The 22,899-nt window shown below is 47.6% G+C and overlaps 1 protein-coding gene across 2 annotated transcripts in view; it reads left to right on the top strand.

The window, feature by feature from the left end:
• BCAR3 (BCAR3 adaptor protein, NSP family member) overlaps positions 1–22,899 on the top strand; it is a 167,645-nt gene that overhangs the window by 7,587 nt on the left and 137,159 nt on the right. For both annotated transcript variants that reach the window (XM_069232382.1, XM_069232383.1), the window contains exon 2: positions 13,011–13,339. In XM_069232382.1, the coding sequence (XP_069088483.1) occupies positions 13,023–13,339 (317 nt within the window). In that variant the 5' untranslated portion in view covers positions 13,011–13,022. The remainder of the gene's footprint in view (positions 1–13,010; positions 13,340–22,899) is intronic.

Genomic DNA, 22,899 nt, shown 5'->3' with positions numbered 1-22,899 from the left:
CCCTGTCCAAGTAGGGAGCATCACTTTAATCAAGGTAAAGGAGTCAAACAGTTAAGATAGCCCCTGCTCACCCTCTTGGTAGCTTGGCTCAAGCAGTCAGGCTTATCTCAGCGGGAATGTGTAAAATATTTGTACACACAAACACACAGTAACACAGTGAAAACACCACAAACATACTCCACACCAGTTTAGAAAAATAGCCTATATTTTAAAGATCAAGTCGTAGTAAAGCGCTTAAAAGCAGAATAGCTCCAACTGGGGCTATCATGTCATCTTGACATAGTCATCCTCAGCAGTCTGATGCCACTCACAAGGGAGTCAATCAATCAATCAAATTTCTTAAGCGCGCTACTCACCCATTAGGGTCTCAAGGCGCTGGGGTGGGGGTTGGGGGTGTTACTGCTCGAAGAGCCATGTTTTGAGGTGCTTTCTGAAAGGAGGTCCTGGGTCTTGCATAGGTTGGTGGGGAGGGAGTTCCACGTTTTGGCGGCGAGGTGGGAGAAGGATCTGCCGCCGGAGGTGGTGCGTTGGATGTGGGGGTCTGTTGCGAGGGCGAGGTCGGCAGAGCGGAGCTGTCGAGTTGGGATGTGGAAATTGATTAGTTCATTGAGGTAGGCCAGTCCGGTGTCGTGGAGAGCTTTGTGAGCGTGGATTAGGATTTTGAAGACAATCCTTTTGTCGATGGGCAGCCAGTTTAGAGATCTGAGGTGGACGGAGATGTGCTCGTGGCGAGGGAGGTTGAGGATGAGATGTGCGGCGGCGTTCTGGATGCGCTGGAGTTTTCTCTGAAGCTTGGCTGTGGTCCCTGCGTAGAGGGCGTTGCCGTAGTCCAGTCTGCTGCTGATGAGGGCGTGGGTGACCGTTCTTCTGGTTTCTGTTGGAATGCACTTGAAGGTCTTGCGTAGCATGTGGAGGGTGTTGAAGCAGGAGGATGATATGGCGTTGATTTGCTGAGCCATGGAGAGCAGGCTGGTCACGGAATTGTACAGACCCCAGGTACAGTACCCTGGTAAAAGATGAGGAAACAAAGACGTTGGACAGAGTCAGGGAGGTGAGGCATCGCTGAAGCTGGTGTGGCGTCAGTTCCTTACGGCTACTGGGGAGGTGAGGCATTGATTCCTTACTGCTCGGGAGGGGAGGTGAGGCATTGGTTCCTTGCGGTTGCAGGGGAGGTGATGCGGCATCGGTGGTGAGGCATTGGTTTCCTTATGACAAGGCGGGGTCGATAAATCCAGCAGATCTAGATGCGAGGCGTCAACTTTGCATTGTCGCGATCACACCATGGGGCTACAGGTGCTGTGGCGGATTCGGGTGTCACGGACGCACAGTAACACAGTACTTGGGCTCACGCTGTGGTGTGGCTTCAGAGGCTCTGCAGCAGTGTCGGGCCTGTGTTTCAGGTTATGGCCGTTGCACTTAGTGGACACCATGACTCCAGTGCAGGCAGGGGTGAGGAGTCGGAGAGCGGTGCTGGTTCTAAAGTCACTCTGGAATCTATGTGCTTAGTTTCTTCTGGGTTGCACCGAGCTCACTTCCAAGGGCCCAGGAACTGGATGTGGCACAACTTGGCAAGTCAGACCTCTCAGAAAGAGAGTCCAGGCGCTGGCAGGTGAAGTCTTTGATGTCCCTGAGACTTCTTAACAGGAAGCACGCTCAGTTGAAGCCCTTGAAGAACCTTAGAAAGCAAGATATAGAAAGCAAAGTCCAGTCCTTTCACTTCCAGGACATGAACAGCAAGCAGCAGGCCAGCAAAGCAAAGCAACAGGAAGCGTGTCAGTCCCTCCTACAGCATCCAGCTCTTCTTCCTGGTAGAATGTCCTCAGTCCAAAAGGATTCTAACTCTGTGGTGACAGAGGTCCAGTACTTACACCCACTTCTGTCTTTGAAATAGGCAAACCTCAAAGAGAAGTCTTTGTAGTGCACAAGACCCTGCCTTTCCCTGCCCTGGTACCAGACACACTCCGGGGGGGCTGTAAACTGCTTTGGGTGAGGACAGGCACGGCCCTGTTCAGGTGCAAGTGTCAGCTCCTCCCACCACTCTAGCTCAGGACGACCCACCAGCCTGGTAATGAGCCATCAGGATATGAAGGGCACACCTCGGCTCCCTTTGTGTGACTTTCTACAGCAGGGGTCTTCAAACTGGGGAGCGGGCCCCCCTAGGGGGGCCTCAACTGATCCCAGGGTGGGGGGGGCTCCAGGCTCTGGCCAAAAGAAAGATTTTGCAAACAAGAATGCTTTGTTTTAAGCAGAAACATGTTTATTGCATTTGTAAAAAGGTAACAGAACTTAACTGCAATTTTTAAATACTTCCAGTCATATTAAAACATTGCCAACTTTATAGAATAGTTATGAAACATTCAGAGGGGGGGGACCTGGTGATTTATTTTCTCACCCTGGGGGAGCGCGGCATTAACAAGTCTGAATGCCACTGGGCTAGAGTGAATACGCAAGCAGCCCAACTGTCACCCTGACCCAGACGTGTATATGCAGTAGAAAGGCAGAGACACAGAATGGTTAAGCAAGAAAAGGACCACTTTCTAAAAGTGTCATTTTCAAACATTCAATTCAGAAAACAACTTTACCAAAATATGTGTTTTTAAATTGTGAGTTCAGAGACCCCAAACTCCCTATCTTTATCTGCTCCCAATGGGAAATTACACTTAAAAGATATTTCAAGGCAATACCCATGTTACCATATGGGAAAGATCGGCCTTGCCATAGTGAAAAACAAATTTAGCAGTGTTTCACTATTAGGACATGTAAAATACACCAGTACACATCCTGCCTTTTAAATACACCGCACCCTGCCCACAAGGCTGCCATGGGCTTACCTTAGGGTTGACTTTCATGTAGTAAAAAGGAAGCTTTGGGCCTGGCAAGTGGGTGCACTTTCCAGGTCGAGATGGCAGTTTAAAACTGCACACACAAACACTGCACTGGCAGGTGTGAGGTATGTTTACTGGGCTACTCATGTGGTGCAGGCCCACCAGTAGCATTTGATCTGCAGCCTCTTGGCACACATGGTGCACTATACTAGGGACTTACTAGAAAATCAGATATGCCAATCATGGATAAAGGCATCAACAATACATTTTAGACAGAGAGCATATGCAGTTTAGCACTGTTAATCAGTGTTAAAGTGCCCAGAATCCTACAGCCAACTAAAACAAGTCAGACAAAATAGGAGGTACCACACATAAATTTACTTTCTGGCTGGGAAGAATGTGCAAGCAGAGGGAGCTCTCATGATTAAAAGGTAGTGCAACATCCTGCTTTTCATACAATATATATGTAAACCTCAACATGTTTACATAAGTTATGGAAGGAAAAAAGTATGCGGTTTTGCCCACCCCTATTTATTTAAAATTGAATATACTACCAATGTTAATCCTCTTACTATCTCAACCACAACAAGCATTGGCAATGCTAATAGAGCAGGTTTGCATCTTCAGTGGTAAGCCAGACCTACTGACTTTGAAAAGGATGCCCAATGGGCTGAATCTTTATTTTAGTCACAACCCGGCAACAGGATCAAGGTAGCCGAATCTTAGCAACAGCCAGGTAGATGAATTTAGTTGCTAAGGAAAACAAAATTGTGTTCCTCTAGTGTAAAGTGATAGTCTCTTGCCATCCCCAGCAAAGTATTTGTTGTGGTATAAATTGAAACAAATGTGTAATTCAGTGGAACAAATAAACTTCTTTTGCATACGATGTATATGTATGAGATAAAGGACAGAATGTATCAGAAAGTGTAAGGATAGATTGTACATTTGTGAATCTGAACATTTTAAAATGTTCTATAAATGTGAAGGAATTTCAAATTGGAGGCCAACACTTATGTTAATATCCTCCGATTGACTTGTGGAAGCAGTACAAGTGCATCAGACTTGTACATAGACAACTATTGACCTCAGTTCAATTTAGAAAAGTTCCAATCTCCCATTAAAATATTGATTTTAAAAAAAATATTTGTTTGTCAATTAAATAAATGATTAAATATGTTGTGTATCTGTTTGATAAATGCTTATTTTTGTGTATTGTTATATTCAACTAGTAGAAAATGCTTAGGGTGGTGTCTCCTGCTTCCAGTAATGACTCAGTGGGGGTCCCTGGATTCCAATAATGATGAAGTGGGAGGGCCACCTGAGTCAAAAGGTTAAGAACCACTGCCTCAGGGTAATCTAACAAATGGCTGATGCCATCTCAAAGCAACGGCTGAAAGGCTCTCACCCAAGCAAACCACTGGCTTACGGGGCCTGTCCCAAACACTACTCTATGCATATTGCAACAGTAGGTCTAGCAGACTGCTGCACTAGTAAGGCAGGTCTATAAGACCCCTACCTTTGTCCGATTACGTTCTCTATTAGGTAATTTCTGAGTCCCTGGAAGTCCGGATCCCTCTCTCTAGGGCTGAATGGCTGCACCAGCACCATACTGATTGCCATCAATACCCCAGCAATACTGGGTCTTTTGATCTTTAACGCTGCTTTGCAGTTTCTCCTGTTTGGTCTTATGCCAGCACATGTAACATGAGTTTTTCACATTTAAAACTACACGTTTTAAGGAAGTCAGTTCAACCTCAAATTTCAGACTGTAATATTCAGGTGTCTTTTTATAGCTAGGAAGTTGTTGGTACCACAGACTCTCATACAAACATGGATACCAACCAAGGCCACCTACTTTGGCTCGTGTGTCTTGAATTATACATCTAAGCATGTAGGGCTGGACAACATGTTTCGTTGTCCTTGTTGTGATACAGTTTATTGAACAAGCCTTGGAAGCAATGCACACCTGTTATAGCAGGCAAACTGTTCTTCAGGGCACCACCGGACTCCTTCAGGTAGTATGATTGTATGTTCAACATTAAGTCCAAAGGTGTATGCAAGTGGCACCGATTTGTTAAACTGGATGGTCCACAAATACATATTTTGTCAGCTTTAAGTATAACCACAGTTTCAAGAATGAATTGAAGTTTATATTAAAAATGCCCATATTGATTGCGGTCCCGCTGCCGCAGTGCATTATTGTAATGTAATCAGGTTGATGTGTATGGACTAACTGCATCGGCCACTCCAGCTTTTACGTTATTACAAATGAAGCTGGCTCCATTTCCAAAGTTCCCAGCAGCGTGGGGGTGCATAGTGAGCGTTCCATGTCCCTCTGGACCGGGTGTGACGTCTGTACGTCACCGATGCCTCATTGGTCAATGCGCTTCTTACCCCTGTTGACCTCGGTGGCTCTTATAGCTGTGCCGGATGGCATGTTGTGCTTTGATCCATCTCCACCTAGCGATTCAATTACTGATACCTATGGCAGGCCCTTTGGCACTGCTGGCACTGCCCTTGCCACTCCAGTTCTCACCCCTGAATTATGTGGATAACTGGAGGGACAGAAATTGAACCAATTACTCAGACCAGTGTAAATTTTCTGCAGTTCCTACTCCTTGTCTCTGTGGAGGGTAGCCCTGTGCTTCGGCTGCCTATCCCTTGTGTTTCAACTCACGTGCTGCACTCCCATAGTGCACCCCCACCATAATCAGGTGACAAAGGCCCATATTTAAGAAAAAGTGGCGCATTGGAGCTGATGCGACACTTTTTCTGCACCCCCCTACCAGCATCTAACAGCACCATGGTTGTGCCATATTTATAATGCGGCACACAATGGCTGTTGTTAGCACAATAGCGTCAACATTTTTGCCGCTATTGTGGTGCTTTGCTACACTAGCGTCAAAAAGTTTGACGCTAGTGTAGCAAAATGCAGGGAGACCCATGGGTTTCTATGGAAGCATTGTTTCAACGCCTGCTCTGACCAGGCGATAAATATGATGCCAAAAATGGCGCAGTGAAATCTGTTACATTTCACTGCACCATTTTTGCGTGCCTCCTTGCGCCAGAACGCCCCCCCTTGCATACATTATACCTGGTGCAGGCATAATGTGGCACAAGGGGTTACAAATGCCACTTTGTAAATTTGGCAGGTGGAAAAAGCAACTTTAGCGCTGCCTTAGCATCAAAACAAATTATGCTTTGGCGGTGCTAAGGGTCTCTTAAATGTGCCCTAGAGTCTAAAAACACTGTACGCATTGGCGTGAATCTACAACTGCTGCAACGAATCCTCATCTGGTCACTCGGGTCGGTGACCAATCTGTCCTGGGCTCAGAAGCCCTGATTGCAGCCATGCCTCCTCCCCATTGTTGGTGGACTTACTCCCCTGCTCCCCCATCCCTACACCATGTGCACTTTCACCTTCGACCATTATTAGCCTCTGAAGTTTATCCATAAGGGCCATAAATGGGTACCTCATACCAGTTCTGTTGATGCATACCAGGTGACTCTGGTGGTACTGACATAGCTGAACACCCCCCTCCCCTTGGCTGGGCGTCTCAGCCTCTGCCCGCCCACCACGCTGCCAGTATATGAAAGGTCATATAAAAGACCTTTAAAGAGGAGGCGCATTGACGCATTGCGATGATGTGACTACATTATGTCACTACTACTCCACGAGGGAAGGAGCCAACGGTGCTTCAGCCTCCCCCCCTCCACACACACACAAAGGACTGGAAATGGGTACGATGGACCAACATTATACGCATTAACAGCACAAGGGCGGCGTGTGAACAAGGCCTGGGAGAAATGTTAATTACTCCACTGGTATTGTCGTAGACGGACCTCCCAACCCATGTCTGGGTGTCTCATCCCTGCTTGCAACACCAGCAGCCCCCAAAAAGGCAGCCATAACATGCAGCAGGCCTTTCCAGCCGCGTTGGCACCATTTTGTTATGCCAGTGCTGTGCCATATAAGGGGACGCAGGCGGATGGGCAACGGGGGCACCATCTCGCTCACTAACTCCCCCAAACCCTTCCCCCCAATCACCCCCGGTTCTATGCCTCCAGGAGCAAGTAGGAGGCAGTTATCTGGAGGGTAAAGGGCGCCTGATGCCACTTTAACTATCCTGGCACATTTGGTGAATCTACGCTCACGGCTCCACCTGCCACTCCGCCCGTTCACTGCTGTGAACACCCAGCCCTCGCAGCGCCTATCTAAGCGCCCTGGCGCGTGGCGCTCACTTAGCACGCGCGCCTCACGACGGGAAGTTCGCGCGCGCAGCCCTGGGCAGACGAGCCTGTTTACATGAACTCCGCGGAAGAATGCACTGGCGCGGAACCCGGCTTCGCGCTGGCGCCCGAGGGTGCAGGCATGGGGTAATAATATTTGTATCTTTTTCAGGGGGAGTGGAAGGCTCGGCGAGGTTGCTGTGCAGTGGGATGGGTGACGAAGACGTGCCAGCGCTGCCCCTTCCCGGGCGCCTCGCGCCTCCGAGCTCGCGCAGGTTCTCGGTTACACACTCCTTTCACCGTGCCTGGCTGGGGGCACTGAGTCACACGCAGCCAGGAACAGGCTGCACGTTCAGTCACTCAGTGTCGTAATGCGGCTGTGTATAGCTTATGAATCACGGGCTCCCCTCCCCGGAAGGAAGGAGGGACCAGCGTGTCATTCTTCAGAGGTCGATACATTTAGTACTCGTATTTCTGTACTTCTAGGAGAAGGTGATGTCAGTCTTTATAAACACACGGTTATACTATCTGTGCAGGCAAACTGCAAAGTGTTTCCCAAAAAGTTTCCACCTAATGGGCAGCAGCTATGCGAACATTTGACACAAATATGTTAAGCATTTTTAAAATGTTAAAAGGAAATACAAGAAGAGACTTGGTTTATAAACAGAAACCTAATTTTATGTTTTAGTAACCAAAGTGCTACCCCTCTGCCTGTCCCTCCACAAGGCAGTAACAATCACCGTGACTTTCATACAGTAACAAGGGTTCACTGCATTGGTGCGAGATTCACTGGATGTGGAAATGTGTACTACCTGCACTGCTTCCTCTTCTGTGAGCTACTGAGTCACACGCACACCTTCTCCGTACTCAATAGCTAAACTATTATTATTTCCAGTGCTTGTGTACACACGACTGTGTTTGTCCAGCAGGAATGAACAATGATAATTCAACTGGTTAAATTAAAATACAAACTGCTTCCCATAGAACACACGAGATACCGAGAACGGGTTCCAAGATACAACTAGTATAAATTAGTATTTTCTCAAGAGGATGTTCAACAAGCATTGGCAAATATGCATTTTTTTTTTACTTTGCTAATATTTGCAGTATACAAAAAAGAAAGGCAAACATAAAACTAAAGGAGGGGCCCAGCAGCCCACGCAGTGAAGTGCACTCCTTTCCATGCAACTGTACAGCTGTGGTCAGGAAAAATGCAGTCACTCACAGTGCAAGAGAGCCATTGGATGGCATGGTCTGACTCACTGCTTCATGCTGCATGTTGTGGTGGGCGGAAGCCAAATGTGAGTGACACTTGAAAAGGCCAATGGATGAAAAGAGATGACTAAAAGACCTTATATGTATAAGTGTGTGTGTGTATATGCATTCTTTTTATATAGCTATTTATTCGTAGTCTCAAAAGCACAGTTATACATTGACATACATATATCAAGACAAGTAACAACATATGCTAATATGCTGAGGCAACTGGACATCAAGTATTCATGTCTAGATATGGTTCAAAGCCAGCAATGTGAAAAAACAAAAAGCAACCAACTCACATCCCAATAACAAAGCAGTCAATAATGATCCAGTAACAGCTCTGATTACAATTCGGTTCACCCCCTCCTTTACATTTCCATGGCGATAATTGAGTATGCAGTCTTCTAATAGATTTTTGGGGAAAAAGAGACGAAGATACAGCTAACATCTTTAATCCAGACAAAAAAAAGACATGCATTTGGATGCTGTAGGAACGATTGGAGATGGTCATTTGGAATTTACACCAGGGCGAAACCTTTAAAAGCTTGCTGTAGGACACTTGTATATGCCACATACACATTTTAAGCTTGATCGTACCTGCGCGGTTGTTAGAGAAGACTTAGAAAAACAAAAAAGAGATGAGTGGAATGCTTGAATTAATTATCCAGACCTCATTTCCGTTGATCAAATGTTGCCCTTATAGACTGGAACCAGCCATGTGTAAACCACTAGGGGCTCTAGAATTAGGGGTGCAGGAGATACTGCAGCACCCCCAATGACCTTAAAGGTCAGATGGTCAAAGAGCAGTAAAATGCCTTTGAAGTTTATTTCTTCCAGTAGCAAAGCAGTGCTCTCACTGACAGACTGTCAAGCATTAGGCAACTCGTTGTGGCCAAACAGCTGCTAACTACTTGAGCACAAAGATTTATCTAATTCTCATCTTCAACCTAGTGACACCCTACCTGTGGCAGAGAGCTGCTTTCAATTATTTGTAGGCTTTTTCAGACAATGCTAAACTCATGCTATGTGGTTGCAGTTTTTTGCCACTTATCAACATCAGACACACATTTCAATAACCAGGCCTCTGCTGAACAGATGTTGCCAAAACCGAGTACTCTTGTGTGAGCCCTTCCAGATATTTGTGCAAAGTGGTGTTGGTTACAGAGTCACTCAGACGACAGGTGAGGGAGAAACATCTGTGAAATGTTACACTTTAAGCACTAGTTTTTCTGGCACAAAAACACAGCAGTTAGTCATGTCTGGGTGCGGGTTTCGTCTTCAGACTGCAAGTCCCAATCTTATTCAGTTCAGCGCTGAGTGGCTGATTGTGTCTCGCTCATGAAAGAGTTAAATAGTTTTGAACATATCAGACTGAAGCCCTGCAGACTGTGAGGACCTTGAGAAAGAGAGGAGACCACCATAAGCCTTTTGAACCTTTTCACGAGGATGGTCTACACGTTTCCTCTCAGTATTGTTTTGAACATTCTTCTTGAAGTGAGGGTTAATAAAACAGAACTTTTAACAATTTTCTGTTAGAGTATGTTAGTCAACAAATTAGCTTTTGTGTACCACTGTTAAGAGGCCCTGTTACCTATCAGTTTATATACTATTCGTTTGAATATGTGTATAGCATACTATTTGTAATGTATTTTATACATCAGTTGTGATACTAGCCATAGACCTCTTTGTGATGTATATCAGTTTACATACTTCAGTAAAGGTGTATGTTCATACCATAAGACTACAAAAAGGAGCAGCGAGTAATACAGGTAAGAAAGTCTAAATATTGGACCCTAGCTTGAAAATTCAGGTGTGTCAGAGGCAGCAAGAATGAGTTACCAAGATCTTAAACAAACAGATATTGAATGTGCCAAGAGGTGCTTGGGTCTAGCCAGAAAAGGGGCCTTTTGATCTTCAAATGCAAAACCAAGCTTCCACTTGTGGGCGGTTCTTCTCATCTCTTCTGTGGTTCCTGGGAAAAACACAGGTATGTGTCTAAATCAGGATTGGATCTACCACCTGTCACTCTCCTAGGGAGACTGCCTCCTCTGCCACCCCACACTGCTACGTGGGGGGCATTTTTGTTCAACAAAAGAGCCTTTGTACTATTTGGTTCAGAAGGTGCCTCAAGGAATCATCACCAACTCTAAGCAAAGGGTGGGTGATTCCAAGTTTCGTGCGTGGGCTCTGCTGCTATATGCATCTGAGGCCTTTTTAGATGAGAGCTCTCCATGCCCTTGCGACAGCACAACAGTACTCATTTTGAGGTTCACTGAGCTGGGGGCTTTCCTCCAGAGACCTTCGCCATGCTATTTGAGTTGACGTATGGTGAGAAATGGAACCCTAGTAAGTGAGCAATAGATATTGTGCACTAAGTGTATGTGTCCCACTCTTACATCTTTTCTTGGCCACGTGTGGAACCCCCACACCTCTGAACTGTTGCCTCAGCCAGCAGGCTTGCTACAGTGCCAAGGGTTGGCTCCCCAGAAAAAGACAGTGAATGTGGGTCCTGCAGCACCCAATGGCTGCAGCTTGAAAGGGTGGTCTCTCCCACTCAAACCAGACCTTGACACACGAATTATGGATTCTGTGTCCTGTCAGACTGTGTAAACATCCTCACCATGGCTTTCATGGTGCTCCTATTTTTACAGCTGACACTTTGTACCCCGAGTGGGGTCTTCTGCCTGCTTTCAGCAGAGGGCGCCACAAAGTTCAGGGGCACGCACTATCTATGCTCTTAAACAATGCAATAATTCGATCTGAAATATGATTTAACCGGTCACTTTTTTTAAGACACACATTTTCTACTTAAGCATGCTCCTATCCTGAATGGAGCAGCAAAGGGTACAAGGGCAACACACAGATGGAAAGGGCAGGTTACTAAAGACTGCCTTATAACAGGGCATTCTTTGATCTTCCTGGCTCCAAATGCTTGTTAATTTAACTTTCCACCTCTTTAGGAAATATAGTCTGAGGAACCTGGCATCTTCAGATTAGGACCACATTTTCCACCATGAATGTCTACAGCCTCCCAAAGAAGATAGTCACAAGGGCAGCAACTGTGAGAGTCACGAGCCCTCCACCTGAGTGTGATTCTAGATCCTGGTACCTTTCCACCCTTCTGAGCCAGCTGCAGGTGCAGCACTCCTTCACGTGAGCACACCTTCTTTCAGAGTCGGCAATCACGCTGTCTAAATTGAATAATTTCAGATCATCTTCAAGTTCACGGTCCGGTCGTAACAAAACTCATGTATCAATCATTCATCCCTTTAGATATTCATTCCAATGTGACCTGATTTAACTGTGACATACTAAAGTCAGTTCCTCTCTCGGACTTGAGGAGATCCACATGCTACACGGAAAAGGCTCTATACTGACGTCTGCATGGTAGGACACCTACTTTCGGGAGTCTTTTCCTTCCAAACTCCTATATCTCTCCAGTGCTCCCTTTAGCTTGAGGACTTTGCCCACTTGAATCCTTCATTTTTCATCACTGCATGTCTTTTCACTCCTGTTTTCCCATTTTACCTTATCAACATAGTCCTCCTCGTTCAGTTATCCAACATATTCAGCCACGCATCTAAGCCTTCCACCGTTCTGACAGGTACAGGGGTTCTGCAGCTCCTCTTGCATCATGGAACTTCAAACTGTACTCTTTCCAGACAGGACCCAACTCTAATGGCTTTTGTAAATATAGGTCAGGGTGCGCCTTATAATCCACAATCTTCCGTGCTCATACCTACTGCAGGGTGCACATGTCTCAGGGCACGTGCTCCTCGGTCAGAGTTCAAGTGGCATTCCCAGAGGCCTCTGCAAACACAGAGAACAAAGGCTACGCGCTGTTTTCTTACAGTCCCCCATCATAAATGTACAGACGAAGGGCGATTAGCCACGTCTATAGTGCTCTGGATTTTATGGGTTCGGGAGTATCTGGGCCCTGATCTGCAACTCGCCACCTCTAACAGTGATAGAACCGTGCATCACTCGCTCGGTGTTAAAGGGTTCACTGTTTGCTCCTGCAGACGGTTCAGTGACTTTATAGCAGTCGTGAAACAGCCAGTGGCACAGTGATTCTATGTTTACCCAGCAGAAGCCAAAGAAGGATGACTTCATGGAATTGTTTCAGCACTTTTTTCACGCGCTTCTTTACGACTGAATTCCACCTCCGCCTGCTTTTGAAAGAACCAAATGATGCGGCGCTGTGGGTTAAACATTGTAATCTCTTATCGAGGCACTGTAGCCCGCGTATGAATGCGCTGGCCCGGTAATTGCCGCTTCTCTGTACGCTCTCAATGACTGTTTGACCTCGGTTAATGCTCCCAGATTTCTCTTTGATTCTTTAAATGTGCGCCCCCACCCGGCCCATTATAAGAAATCAAAGTAAATGAGATAAACAACACGACCTTCAACTAATTACACGTTTATCCCAGTTCTCTCTGCCAGCCCAGGGTGCATTTCCGCTTCTAATCTACCTGGTTTGAAGAGTTTCCTTATCTGCAGACTGCTTCGCTTTGAACCATCAGGGGGTGCACTGAGAAAACAAAGCCTTAGGGGTGTTGGCAAAATCTATCATGTGAAATTATGTTGGGGGTTCCTAAGTGTCACAATTTAGCTTCCAGGTAAGGGCCTGGATGTGAAGAAAGTCATTATTCCTAGTCAGACTTTAGTTTACCTCTCTGTTCTCTTTCTCCTTAGAGCCGGGGAAGGATGGCGGCGGGAAAATTTGCCAGTCTCCACAGAAACGTGCAAACGAACCACCAATTCCCACTGGCGTCGTCGATGGACCTTCTGAGCAGCAAATCCCGCCACGACGAGCATCCCCAAGACGCCTACCAGGATGTGTGCATCCATGGCACTCTCCCCAGGAAGAAGAAGGGTGCTGCCCCTGTCCGCGCCTACGACATGTTTGGCTACATGGGAACCTTGCCCTTCTCCAAAGCGCAGAGGGTGCAAACCTCACTGATGCAAGACGTGATCGAGGAATACCCTCCCAAGGACAAGAAGCCCGAAAGGCCCAGCTTCAGGTAACAAACTTTAACCTACTGTATTGTTTACCTTGATAGTGGAAGCTTGGAAAGACCAGAGGGTTCAGAGGGTCTGGTACAATGTTGTTTAATGAAAGCAGTTGTCAGTGCTTAATTTGTAAAACAAATAAATAAATAAAATACCAGGGCCCTCATCAGGAGGCCACTGCTGCGTGCACCACCGATTGCCCCTACCAGCTCTGCCAGTGACAGATCCAACACAACTACTAAACATCGCACACCTACAAGTGTGACAATTCAGACTATTCCAAGCCCCTAAAACTATAAGAATAGCTTGGGCGATGGGTATTAATCACTTTTAAAGTATATTGAATTGATAAACAACTTTTGTCATGCTGATCTCTAAACTGGACAAACAGCGCCACCATTTGACAGAAAGTCATAAGTGCCAATGTTGACAGCTAAGTGCGGGGGCGAGCCTCTGAAACCATCACCTCAAATTAAGCACTGGGCTAGACCGTGTTGTCCCTTAGAATGATGGCAGCAGTTTGGCACGGTAGAGTGCCACAGACAGCAGCAAATGCCTTTCCTTGCCCCGATGGGGGAGGAAAGATAAAAATGTACATACGATGAACAGAAAGATTATCGTTGGTAGTTTTGTATTAATTGCTATAGCATTTACACTGTTTGCTTTTGCCCACAAACACAAAGGCATGCTGTAGGGAGAGTACTGCCTCTTTTGCTGATGGCGTTTTTTCTGGGGACCTCATATTGAGTCCGGTCATCACCTCTTTTGCCATTTTTTTCTTTTTTAAAGCAACAGTGGTGTTCCTCTATATATGTTTCCGCACCCACTAGTGAAAGGGCTGTTGCCGTGCTTTAAGGCTGGACCTGCTTTGATTGTGTTTTTTTAACGATTGGCTGCAGAAACAAGTTAAAATGTGCGTTGCGGTGAGGAGGCCGGTACATGCCTGCTCCCAAAGTCTGTGGGACGAGCTGGCCGGTGGGGTGTAATTTGGTGTGTTCTTGTTCGGACTAGTTGCTGAATTCACTGTTGGCTCTTTTTGACTTGCTTGTGGTCAACAGGTTCCAGAAGCCGAGGAGATAATCAAACGTTTTTACAAAAAGAATGCTGGAATCTGCCGCGCTAGGCCCCGCCGCTCCCTGCCTGCCCCGGTCTCCCTCTGATGACCGAATCCTTCTGAATTATGCATTCATTCCACAGCTCTGCACAACAGGCCGTCCGCGTCCGGCTGCCAGGCTCCCAGGGATTGCCAGCCTGCATTGGTGGGCCATGCGGGGGGCGAAGGCGCAGCTCTCCCACGAGGGAAGCAATGAGAAAATGGCCGCTATCTGATTATAGCCCACTCGTTTACTATTAGGCACTCTGCTTTCTATTCTTTCTGGTTTTATTTTTCCAAATACAATTTTGATTGCAAAAATACTTTTTCTTCATCCTTTTATTCATCAGAAGTCACGGAGATGATGGAACTCGCCTGCTTTTCTCTTTGTTTTTGTAGAAGTTTATATATCATTCAATGTGTAGGCTTTGCAGGAACCTGGGAAGGAGTGTTCCAGGAAGAAGCATATGAAGATCTGCACACTCATGGCTTTTAGGCCTGCACTAAAAGCGATTCACTGCCAGTTTGCCCAGATTATTGAAAGCCAAAGCAGTGGTTCCGCAGCCACAGGCTGACTGCCTGAAGCTAAAGTTGGACGGGTGATTAATTACCTCATGCCTCAAAGAACCATAGGGATGGGGCAGAATCAGTCTCAACTGTCAATCATCACACTGTAACAGTCGCAAATATCACAGTTGGCCTGACAAAGGCATAATATGACAGTATCTCAGTAGACTGGATCATGTGGTTCCAAAATTGATAGCAGCATCCCATCACTCAGTGGAATAATGGCACCAAGCCTCACAGCTGCCACCATTACACAATGGTATGAGACAGCAGAATCTCACCCTGGCATATGATCAATATGGTAAGATGGTCGGGCTGTAGCACAATATCTCCAAGTACTTCTGCCTCGAGAGGTCGTTGAAGTAAAGTCGGCCACCCAGTCCTTTCCTGCTCGAGGACCAGCTGGAAATTACCTGTGCTGTTATCTAAACCTCTGCCCCGGATCTGTAATGCCAGTGTTCATCCACCCACCATAGCAGGGTGAAAAATGGCTGCCAGGGAGAAGAGGGACACATTACTGTCTACAATGAAAGGCCCTTCCATCAAGTACACCTCAAAGGGCTCTGCATCAGTGAATGCCACCACACGAGATAAGGAGACGGATACTGGTGATGCCAAATGCAAGGCCCAACTCCAGCCTACATGCACAAGGCAAAAGCTTGGCTCATCACACCCGCAGCACTTCTGCACTGAAAGAAAGAAGAGGCTAAGTTAACTTCTGTTTCACCACGGTATCCACTTTAACCTGCATTTGACCCAGGGGTGGACTGGGAATTTAAAACAGCCCTGGCAAAAATTATAAATTCAGCTCCCATATGCAGACGGCTACTGCACACCAGAAGCAGAGCAACTCTTTCAAGTTGCCGCCAGGGTAGTGTAACGTGCACCACCACTCGAGGAGACTGAACCTGGCCTCCAGTTGTAAAAACCGGCCTCTTAAGGCTCCAGCCTCCCGGAGACTGCCCACTTGCCGGGCCGGCCATGCTGTGATCCTGGCACCACCATCGCCCATAAGACCATAAAAGTCTCCTGTCCCCAAAGGCACTTGACACTACTCATATCCTTGACCTGAAGAACACAGGAAAAAGAGAAAGGATGAACAGAAATTTAAAAACAGTAAGCAGATTACAATGAACCACCACGTGCTTGTTACCCACAACCACGTGGCAGACCAAATACTCCTGCCTTCTGGCCTCTGCTGCACTTCAACCCCTAAAGATATTGTGCCCTGGCTTCCACGTCAACCCAAGTATTGCGGTGGGGCACTACTCACCCAAAGGCTGCACTGCCGGCCACGAGACCTCTACCTTGTCCCAAAGGGACAAGGAGTCCCTCATGCGCCCAGTGATGATCACCCTACCGTGCTACACTCCAATCCAGACCTCATCAGTGTTACCCTAGAAAAATGTCTCTGCCAATAATCACTTCTGTGTGGGGGTACTTTACTTCAGACCGAAACCCCAACCATTTGGCAAGCTCTAGAGATCGTTCCAGAGTTGGTTTCCACCACCACATGGTTATCAGGCCCTCTTGCATCAAGATGCACAAGCCAGGAGTTCATCCAGGGCCACAGACCCTGCATAGATGTTCCAACAGAGGAGCTCAGCCTAGCACAGCCAGGAAGAAGGAGGCTGAAGCACCTTATTGATTCATACCATGATCTCGGCACAAACTCTGAGAGCTGGGATTGCCATCAGCCCAGCAGCAAACTTGCATCAAGTCTCGCTGCCTAGCTTGGCTGCACAGCTATCTGGATCACATTCGTTTACACTGCTGCATGCTACCATCCACCAGAGCAAGCAGGCACTGAGAGCATATAACAGCCAAAGCACCGCGAATCAACCAATATCAACTGACAGAAGATCAGGAAGGGGCTGATGGGAGAGGTCCACAGGAGAAGAGAAGTGCTGGGCCGTGCAGTGGCTCAAGAGGAGAGATGAACAGGGTGCGCAGCTGCGTAGAAGAAGGGAAGAGTCTCCCAGTAGAAGTTCAGAGTAAAGAAGAGCCTTGCACCAAGACAGCCCAGAAGAAGCGGAGAAGTTTGCCGAGTAGTGACACAAAAAAAGGGGAAAATCTGGCCCTGCAGTGGCCCAGAAGAAACGTTGGGCCCCGTAATGGAACAACCTAGAAAAGAAGAACATAGCCTGCAATGGACCAGAGAAAAAGTAAAACTCATGGCTAAGGCCGATTGGTGATCCAGAAGAAGAGGAGTAAAGGTCCTGTGACAGACAGAGCGAGAGTGAGGGAGAGAAAGCAAGAGTATGTGTTCATTTCACCACTCCCCGCCAACATTACAAGATGATGGTTGAAACACTTGTTGTGTGGTCGAGAACAGAGACAAAAAACCTATGTAAGGCTCCAGTCAAACAATTGAGAGAAGAGCAGGGCTAGAGCATCTCTTTGGCATGACATGGCCTCTGCTATGAGCCCTGAGCAGGGTGGTAGAACTTTGCATTAGCCCTTTCTCCATCTGCAGTCCTCTCTCTTAGCCCACCCCTTCTCATCTGGGGTCAGAGATCCACTGAGGGGAGAGAAGAGGAACCAATCACTTTAATTTACGAAGTATGTCGATATATCCTGTTGCCTGATGGCGGGAACCCGGTGCCAGGCTTATTTTACCACCCGTCTTAGAAGTGACCCTGAAACAGTTCCCAGGCATCTTATTCCCTAAGGGTGAGTTTCTGCTGCAAATACCTGATGGCAGCAGTTCACAGGGTGTTTAGCTGTAAGCTCTGTGGTAGCTACAATGTGATCAGACTTAGAAGGTGAAATGCAAATCCTTCACAGCTCACCGATTAGGCGGGCTGGGACAGAGATCGCCTTTTGTAAATTAAATCTGGGAGCCCTTTCACCAGATCTGAATGCACAATCTCTGCAGCAGGGTTTAAAGACACCTGATTATGGCAGCCTCGGGAACTCTTCGGCAGGTTTTGTTTTAATATGAATCACTGCACGTATACAACATCTGGCTTACATTTGTCATCTGTATGGAATTGTTAGGGATGGGCAGCGGGCTTTGTTCTTATAAAGCACTTTTTCTAGTTTTGGCTTTGCAAGAAACAACTGTTCCTTCTTTACATTTTGATTTTTTCCCTCCAACTGGAGAGAACGTTCTGTGCTGTCAGAATCCTGAATTCGAGTCACCATTCTTGCAGCCTTTGGGGTTAGCCAAAGCTTCGATTGTGGTTTGTACTCAACTGACCCTCACGCATCAGAGGCAGCTAAATGGTTCATGAGGTTTGGATTCCGCTTCCGGCATTCAGCATTAATCAGGGCCACTGGAACTATGTGGCACTTGAGAACAACGTTATGAGTCAGTGTTTAATTATGTGGCAAGAAAAGACGAATTATGCAGCGTAATGTAACACCATTTGTGATAGTATTGCTTCATTATTTTGTCATTTTTATTCACGTTAACACTGTCAAGGGAAATGTTTCACCTCAATAGTACCAGTTAACACCCAAACACAGCAATGAGCAACAGAAAGTCGACTAGTCAGCCTTTGTGAAGGGCCTTCCACTGTGTGGCAACACATATTACTGAGTTTTTAGTAACTTTTGATCTGTATGAGGTAGATAATAGATTATGTAGCAATTGGGGCAAATTCATAAGTATGTGGAAAATGCAACAAACAAAAAATCTCATAGTTCCAGTGGTCGTGGCAATAATACAGTTCGAAGTGCGTGAGTGGTAAACACCCAGAGCAGGGCTCTTGCATTTAAAGAACTCTTATAGGGATTTTCTAACTCGAGGGGACTGAGGGTAGGAACTTCAAACACAGCCATACCATTCATTGTGTGGTTTATCATCTACATGTTGGCCTAACTAATACTTGCTAATCTTAAAGAAAGCCAAAATACACCCTAATCAAAAAAAGCTACAAAATATGCCAGTGGCCTGAAGCCAGTCTTTTGTTCTTTCATCGCCCTACACATTTCCATATTTACAGTTGGAACTAGGTTCAAGCCATCAGAATAAATACCAGCAACTCCATCAACATCCTGTCCCGCCATACCCTTCCTATGACAACTGGGCGGGCGCAGTGCTTAGGACCCGGGGCCGCTGTGGCCCAGGCCACTATCGCTGCTCCTACGTTGGCTGCCCTGGCGCTTGGAAGAGCAAGTATTGGGGGGTGGGGGGCGATCCAGCATCACTTCCGCTCACTCCTGCACCACCGTATCTGTTGGGGGGTATTTAAGTGCCCCCCAGATCAGGCCTCCGTATCTGTTGGGGGGTATTTAAGTGCCCCCCAGATCAGGCCTCAGCCTTTTCGTGGATGCAGCGTGAGCGGCGCGGACCAGTGACCGCATCCGGGTTCTAAGGGCCATTGTACCTACTTGTCTAATAGGAGAGGCCTTTCTATAAGGCCCTTGAACAGAAAGAAGGTCTTACTCAGAATCAGACCTGGTGGCTGCCAATTTGCTATTCGCGTCTGAATCTTTATAACAGTCCTTTTCAATAAGCCGGCCCTTTGCCTCTCCAAAGGGGTACCTTGACATCCCTCCAGATGCGGAATTAAATCTGCTGCCTGACACTGGGCCCTCTGCATCAAGGATGCCCGGGTACCTACGTGGCAGCACTTGATAGGTCTACTAGGCAGGAGTAAAGTGTGAGTGCACGGAGGCTTGCAGGAACCATACAGCAGCTCGTCCGCAGGGTCTGTTCACAGGAATGCATGCACCTGTCTTCACACATCACTCTTCACTCCCGCGTCTCTAATTGCACAGTACAAGTCCAGAAGCTGGAATGATATTAAGGAGGCTTGTGGCTCTTTTCTAGCTACTTCCAGGCCATCCTGCCCAGAAAACTCAAAGGCCATCAGCAGCAGTGACTTCCAAGCGATTACCAGCCATGCATTCTAACAACTGTATGTCTGCTCCCAAGATTATAATATACACCTCCTTTTGTATCGGTGCTAAACATATTCCGTGATATTACAAGTTCTCTGCAGTTTGGGAGAGAGGTTCTGAAACAAGTAGTTATACCTTTGCTTCGCACAGGCTGGCTTCGTTGCAAGCAGCACACAGGAATGTCCAAATGTCCCCTTTGCCTCCTCTCTGCTCTTCCATCAAAGCCTGTGCGTTTCCCAGCTCACATCCAGCCTCTTCCCATGAGGGAAGCTTCGCTAGGATTCTCTTCTACATTTTACTTCAGTAATCCAAGAACTGGGCACTGCGTGGTATGCGCCAGTCCCCTACCCCCTTCACCCAGCCACCGGGTGTCAACCTGCCATGGCAAAGCAGTACATTCCATGCACACTAACCTACTGTGACCTGCCTCTAGCGCCTTGTAACCCGGATCCGCTTCTGTTCTCCCTCCTCGCAAGGCCTCTGTTCATCAGGTAATCTCTTCCTCAATAAGAAATGTGGGAGGCCACGGCAGATCCAGTGAAGTGTCAGCACTCCCTACAGCGGTACGACAGGAGGTGACCTGGCAGGCATGGGGTAGTGGAATATTAACTCCAATACTCAAGCCCTATCCTCGAGCCCTGTTGTCATGACGTCACTCATCGTCATTGCAATCCATTATCAGTATACAGCCTACGGATGTCCTCTCGCTGCTCAGGTGTTGCCTCACTGAGGCTCAATGGTCCAGGTCTAATTTTCATGGTTTTCTCACACGTACTAAGAACCCTTCAAAAACGGATGTTGTCGGTGCTTAATGTGTGCCGGTGATTTCCGGTGTTGGGAACCGGCACTTATTTTTGAGGGCCGGCACTTATTCTTCTGCCTCAAGCATTTCCTGCGAGGAAAAGACACATATGGGAAAGACGGAGGAAGAGAATATCACAAAGGGAGCAAACAGAAAGCTGCAAGACTGAGCTGTAGGGGCAGTGAGTGGCAGAAAATGAATTAAAGAGGCTCGAGATGGCTTCGGGATTCCGTGCTGCACATTTAAATGCAGCAGCTGCTAGTTTCAGAGAAGGACTTTGGGCATGCTTTTATTTACAAATTAAGCACTGGATGTTGTCTGCTTTCACTAGAACTTGTACTTGAGAGCCACTATCAGGCCCTCCATCTTATCAAGTGGCCGTCAGTCCCATCATGGGGAACGTATGTAGCGTAGAGTGGAGCCCGGAGGGGCTGTTTCTTGATCTTGAAATGTCCTGCTCGCCCACACCCCCATTGAACACCACCACTGGCGACAGCGCAGTCAGCAAGAAGAGACAGCGCCCTCTCAGCCTGGGAACAGCGGTGTGTTGCTCCTGTTTACATCTCATGTCACGCCCTCTCAGCCTGGGAACAGCGGTGTGTTGCTCCTGTTTACATCTCATGTCACGCCCTCTCAGCCTGGGAACAGCGGTGTGTTGCTCCTGTTTACATCTCATGTCGCGCCCTCTCAGCCTGGGAACAGCGGTGTGTTGCTCCTGTTTACATCTCATGTCGCGCCCTCTCAGCCTGGGAACAGCGGTGTGTTGCTCCTGTTTACATCTCATGTCGCGCCCTCTCAGCCTGGGAACAGCGGTGTGTTGCTCCTGTTTACATCTCATGTCACGCCCTCTCAGCCTGGGAACAGCGGTGTGTTGCTCCTGTTTACATCTCATGTCGCGCCCTCTCAGCCTGGGAACAGCGGTGTGTTGCTCCTGTTTACATCTCATGTCGCGCCCTCTCAGCCTGGGAACAGCGGTGTGTTGCTCCTGTTTACATCTCATGTCACACCCTCTCAGCCTGGGAACAGCGGTGTGTTGCTCCTGTTTACATCTCATGTCGCGCCCTCTCAGCCTGGGAACAGCGGTGTGTTGCTCCTGTTTACATCTCATGTCGCGCCCTCTCAGCCTGGGAACAGCGGTGTGTTGCTCCTGTTTACATCTCATGTCGCGCCCTCTCAGCCTGGGAACAGCGGTGTGTTGCTCCTGTTTACATCTCATGTCGCGCCCTCTCAGCCTGGGAACAGCGGTGTGTTGCTCCTGTTTACATCTCATGTCACGCCCTCTCAGCCTGGGAACAGCGGTGTGTTGCTCCTGTTTACATCTCATGTCGCGCCCTCTCAGCCTGGGAACAGCGGTGTGTTGCTCCTGTTTACATCTCATGTCGCGCCCTCTCAGCCTGGGAACAGCGGTGTGTTGCTCCTGTTTACATCTCATGTCGCGCCCTCTCAGCCTGGGAACAGCGGTGTGTTGCTCCTGTTTACATCTCATGTCGCGCCCTCTCAGCCTGGGAACAGCGGTGTGTTGCTCCTGTTTACATCTCATGTCGCGCCCTCTCAGCCTGGGAACAGCGGTGTGTTGCTCCTGTTTACATCTCATGTCGCGCCCTCTCAGCCGGGGAACAGCGGTGTGTTGCTCCTGTTTACATCTCATGTCGCGCCCTCTCAGCCGGGGAACAGCGGTGTGTTGCTCCTGTTTACATCTCATGTCACGCCCTCTCAGCCTGGGAACAGCGGTGTGTTGCTCCTGTTTACATCTCATGTCACGCCCTCTCAGCCTGGGAACAGCGGTGTGTTGCTCCTGTTTACATCTCATGTCGCGCCCTCTCAGCCTGGGAACAGCGGTGTGTTGCTCCTGTTTACATCTCATGTCGCGCCCTCTCAGCCTGGGAACAGCGGTGTGTTGCTCCTGTTTACATCTCATGTCACGCCCTCTCAGCCTGGGAACAGCGGTGTGTTGCTCCTGTTTACATCTCATGTTTTACTTACTCTTGCATTCAAGTATCTGTTTTTTTCCAAAATGGGGTGTTTCTGCAGTTTTTTTCATAAAACGTGTTTATTACTCATGCATAGTGTGAAAAGAGCCGCTCCTATGTAGCTGTGTGAATTCAGGGTGGGGGTGGGCCAACAGTGAGAGCTCTGGAGATCTACCAACTTTCTCACAGTCAGAGGGTCATTAAGGGTTTGGAATAAATGCTCATCCAATCCTTGGCGTCTCCGCAGAGTGCACAGAACAATGACCAGGATAAATTGTGATTATGCGG

Source organism: Pleurodeles waltl, chromosome 4_2, assembly GCF_031143425.1.
Source record: "Pleurodeles waltl isolate 20211129_DDA chromosome 4_2, aPleWal1.hap1.20221129, whole genome shotgun sequence".
Lineage (NCBI taxonomy): Eukaryota > Metazoa > Chordata > Amphibia > Caudata > Salamandridae > Pleurodeles > Pleurodeles waltl.
The sequence above is the reverse complement of the archived record's forward strand: the minus strand, read 5'-3'. Positions and strand labels throughout refer to the sequence as shown.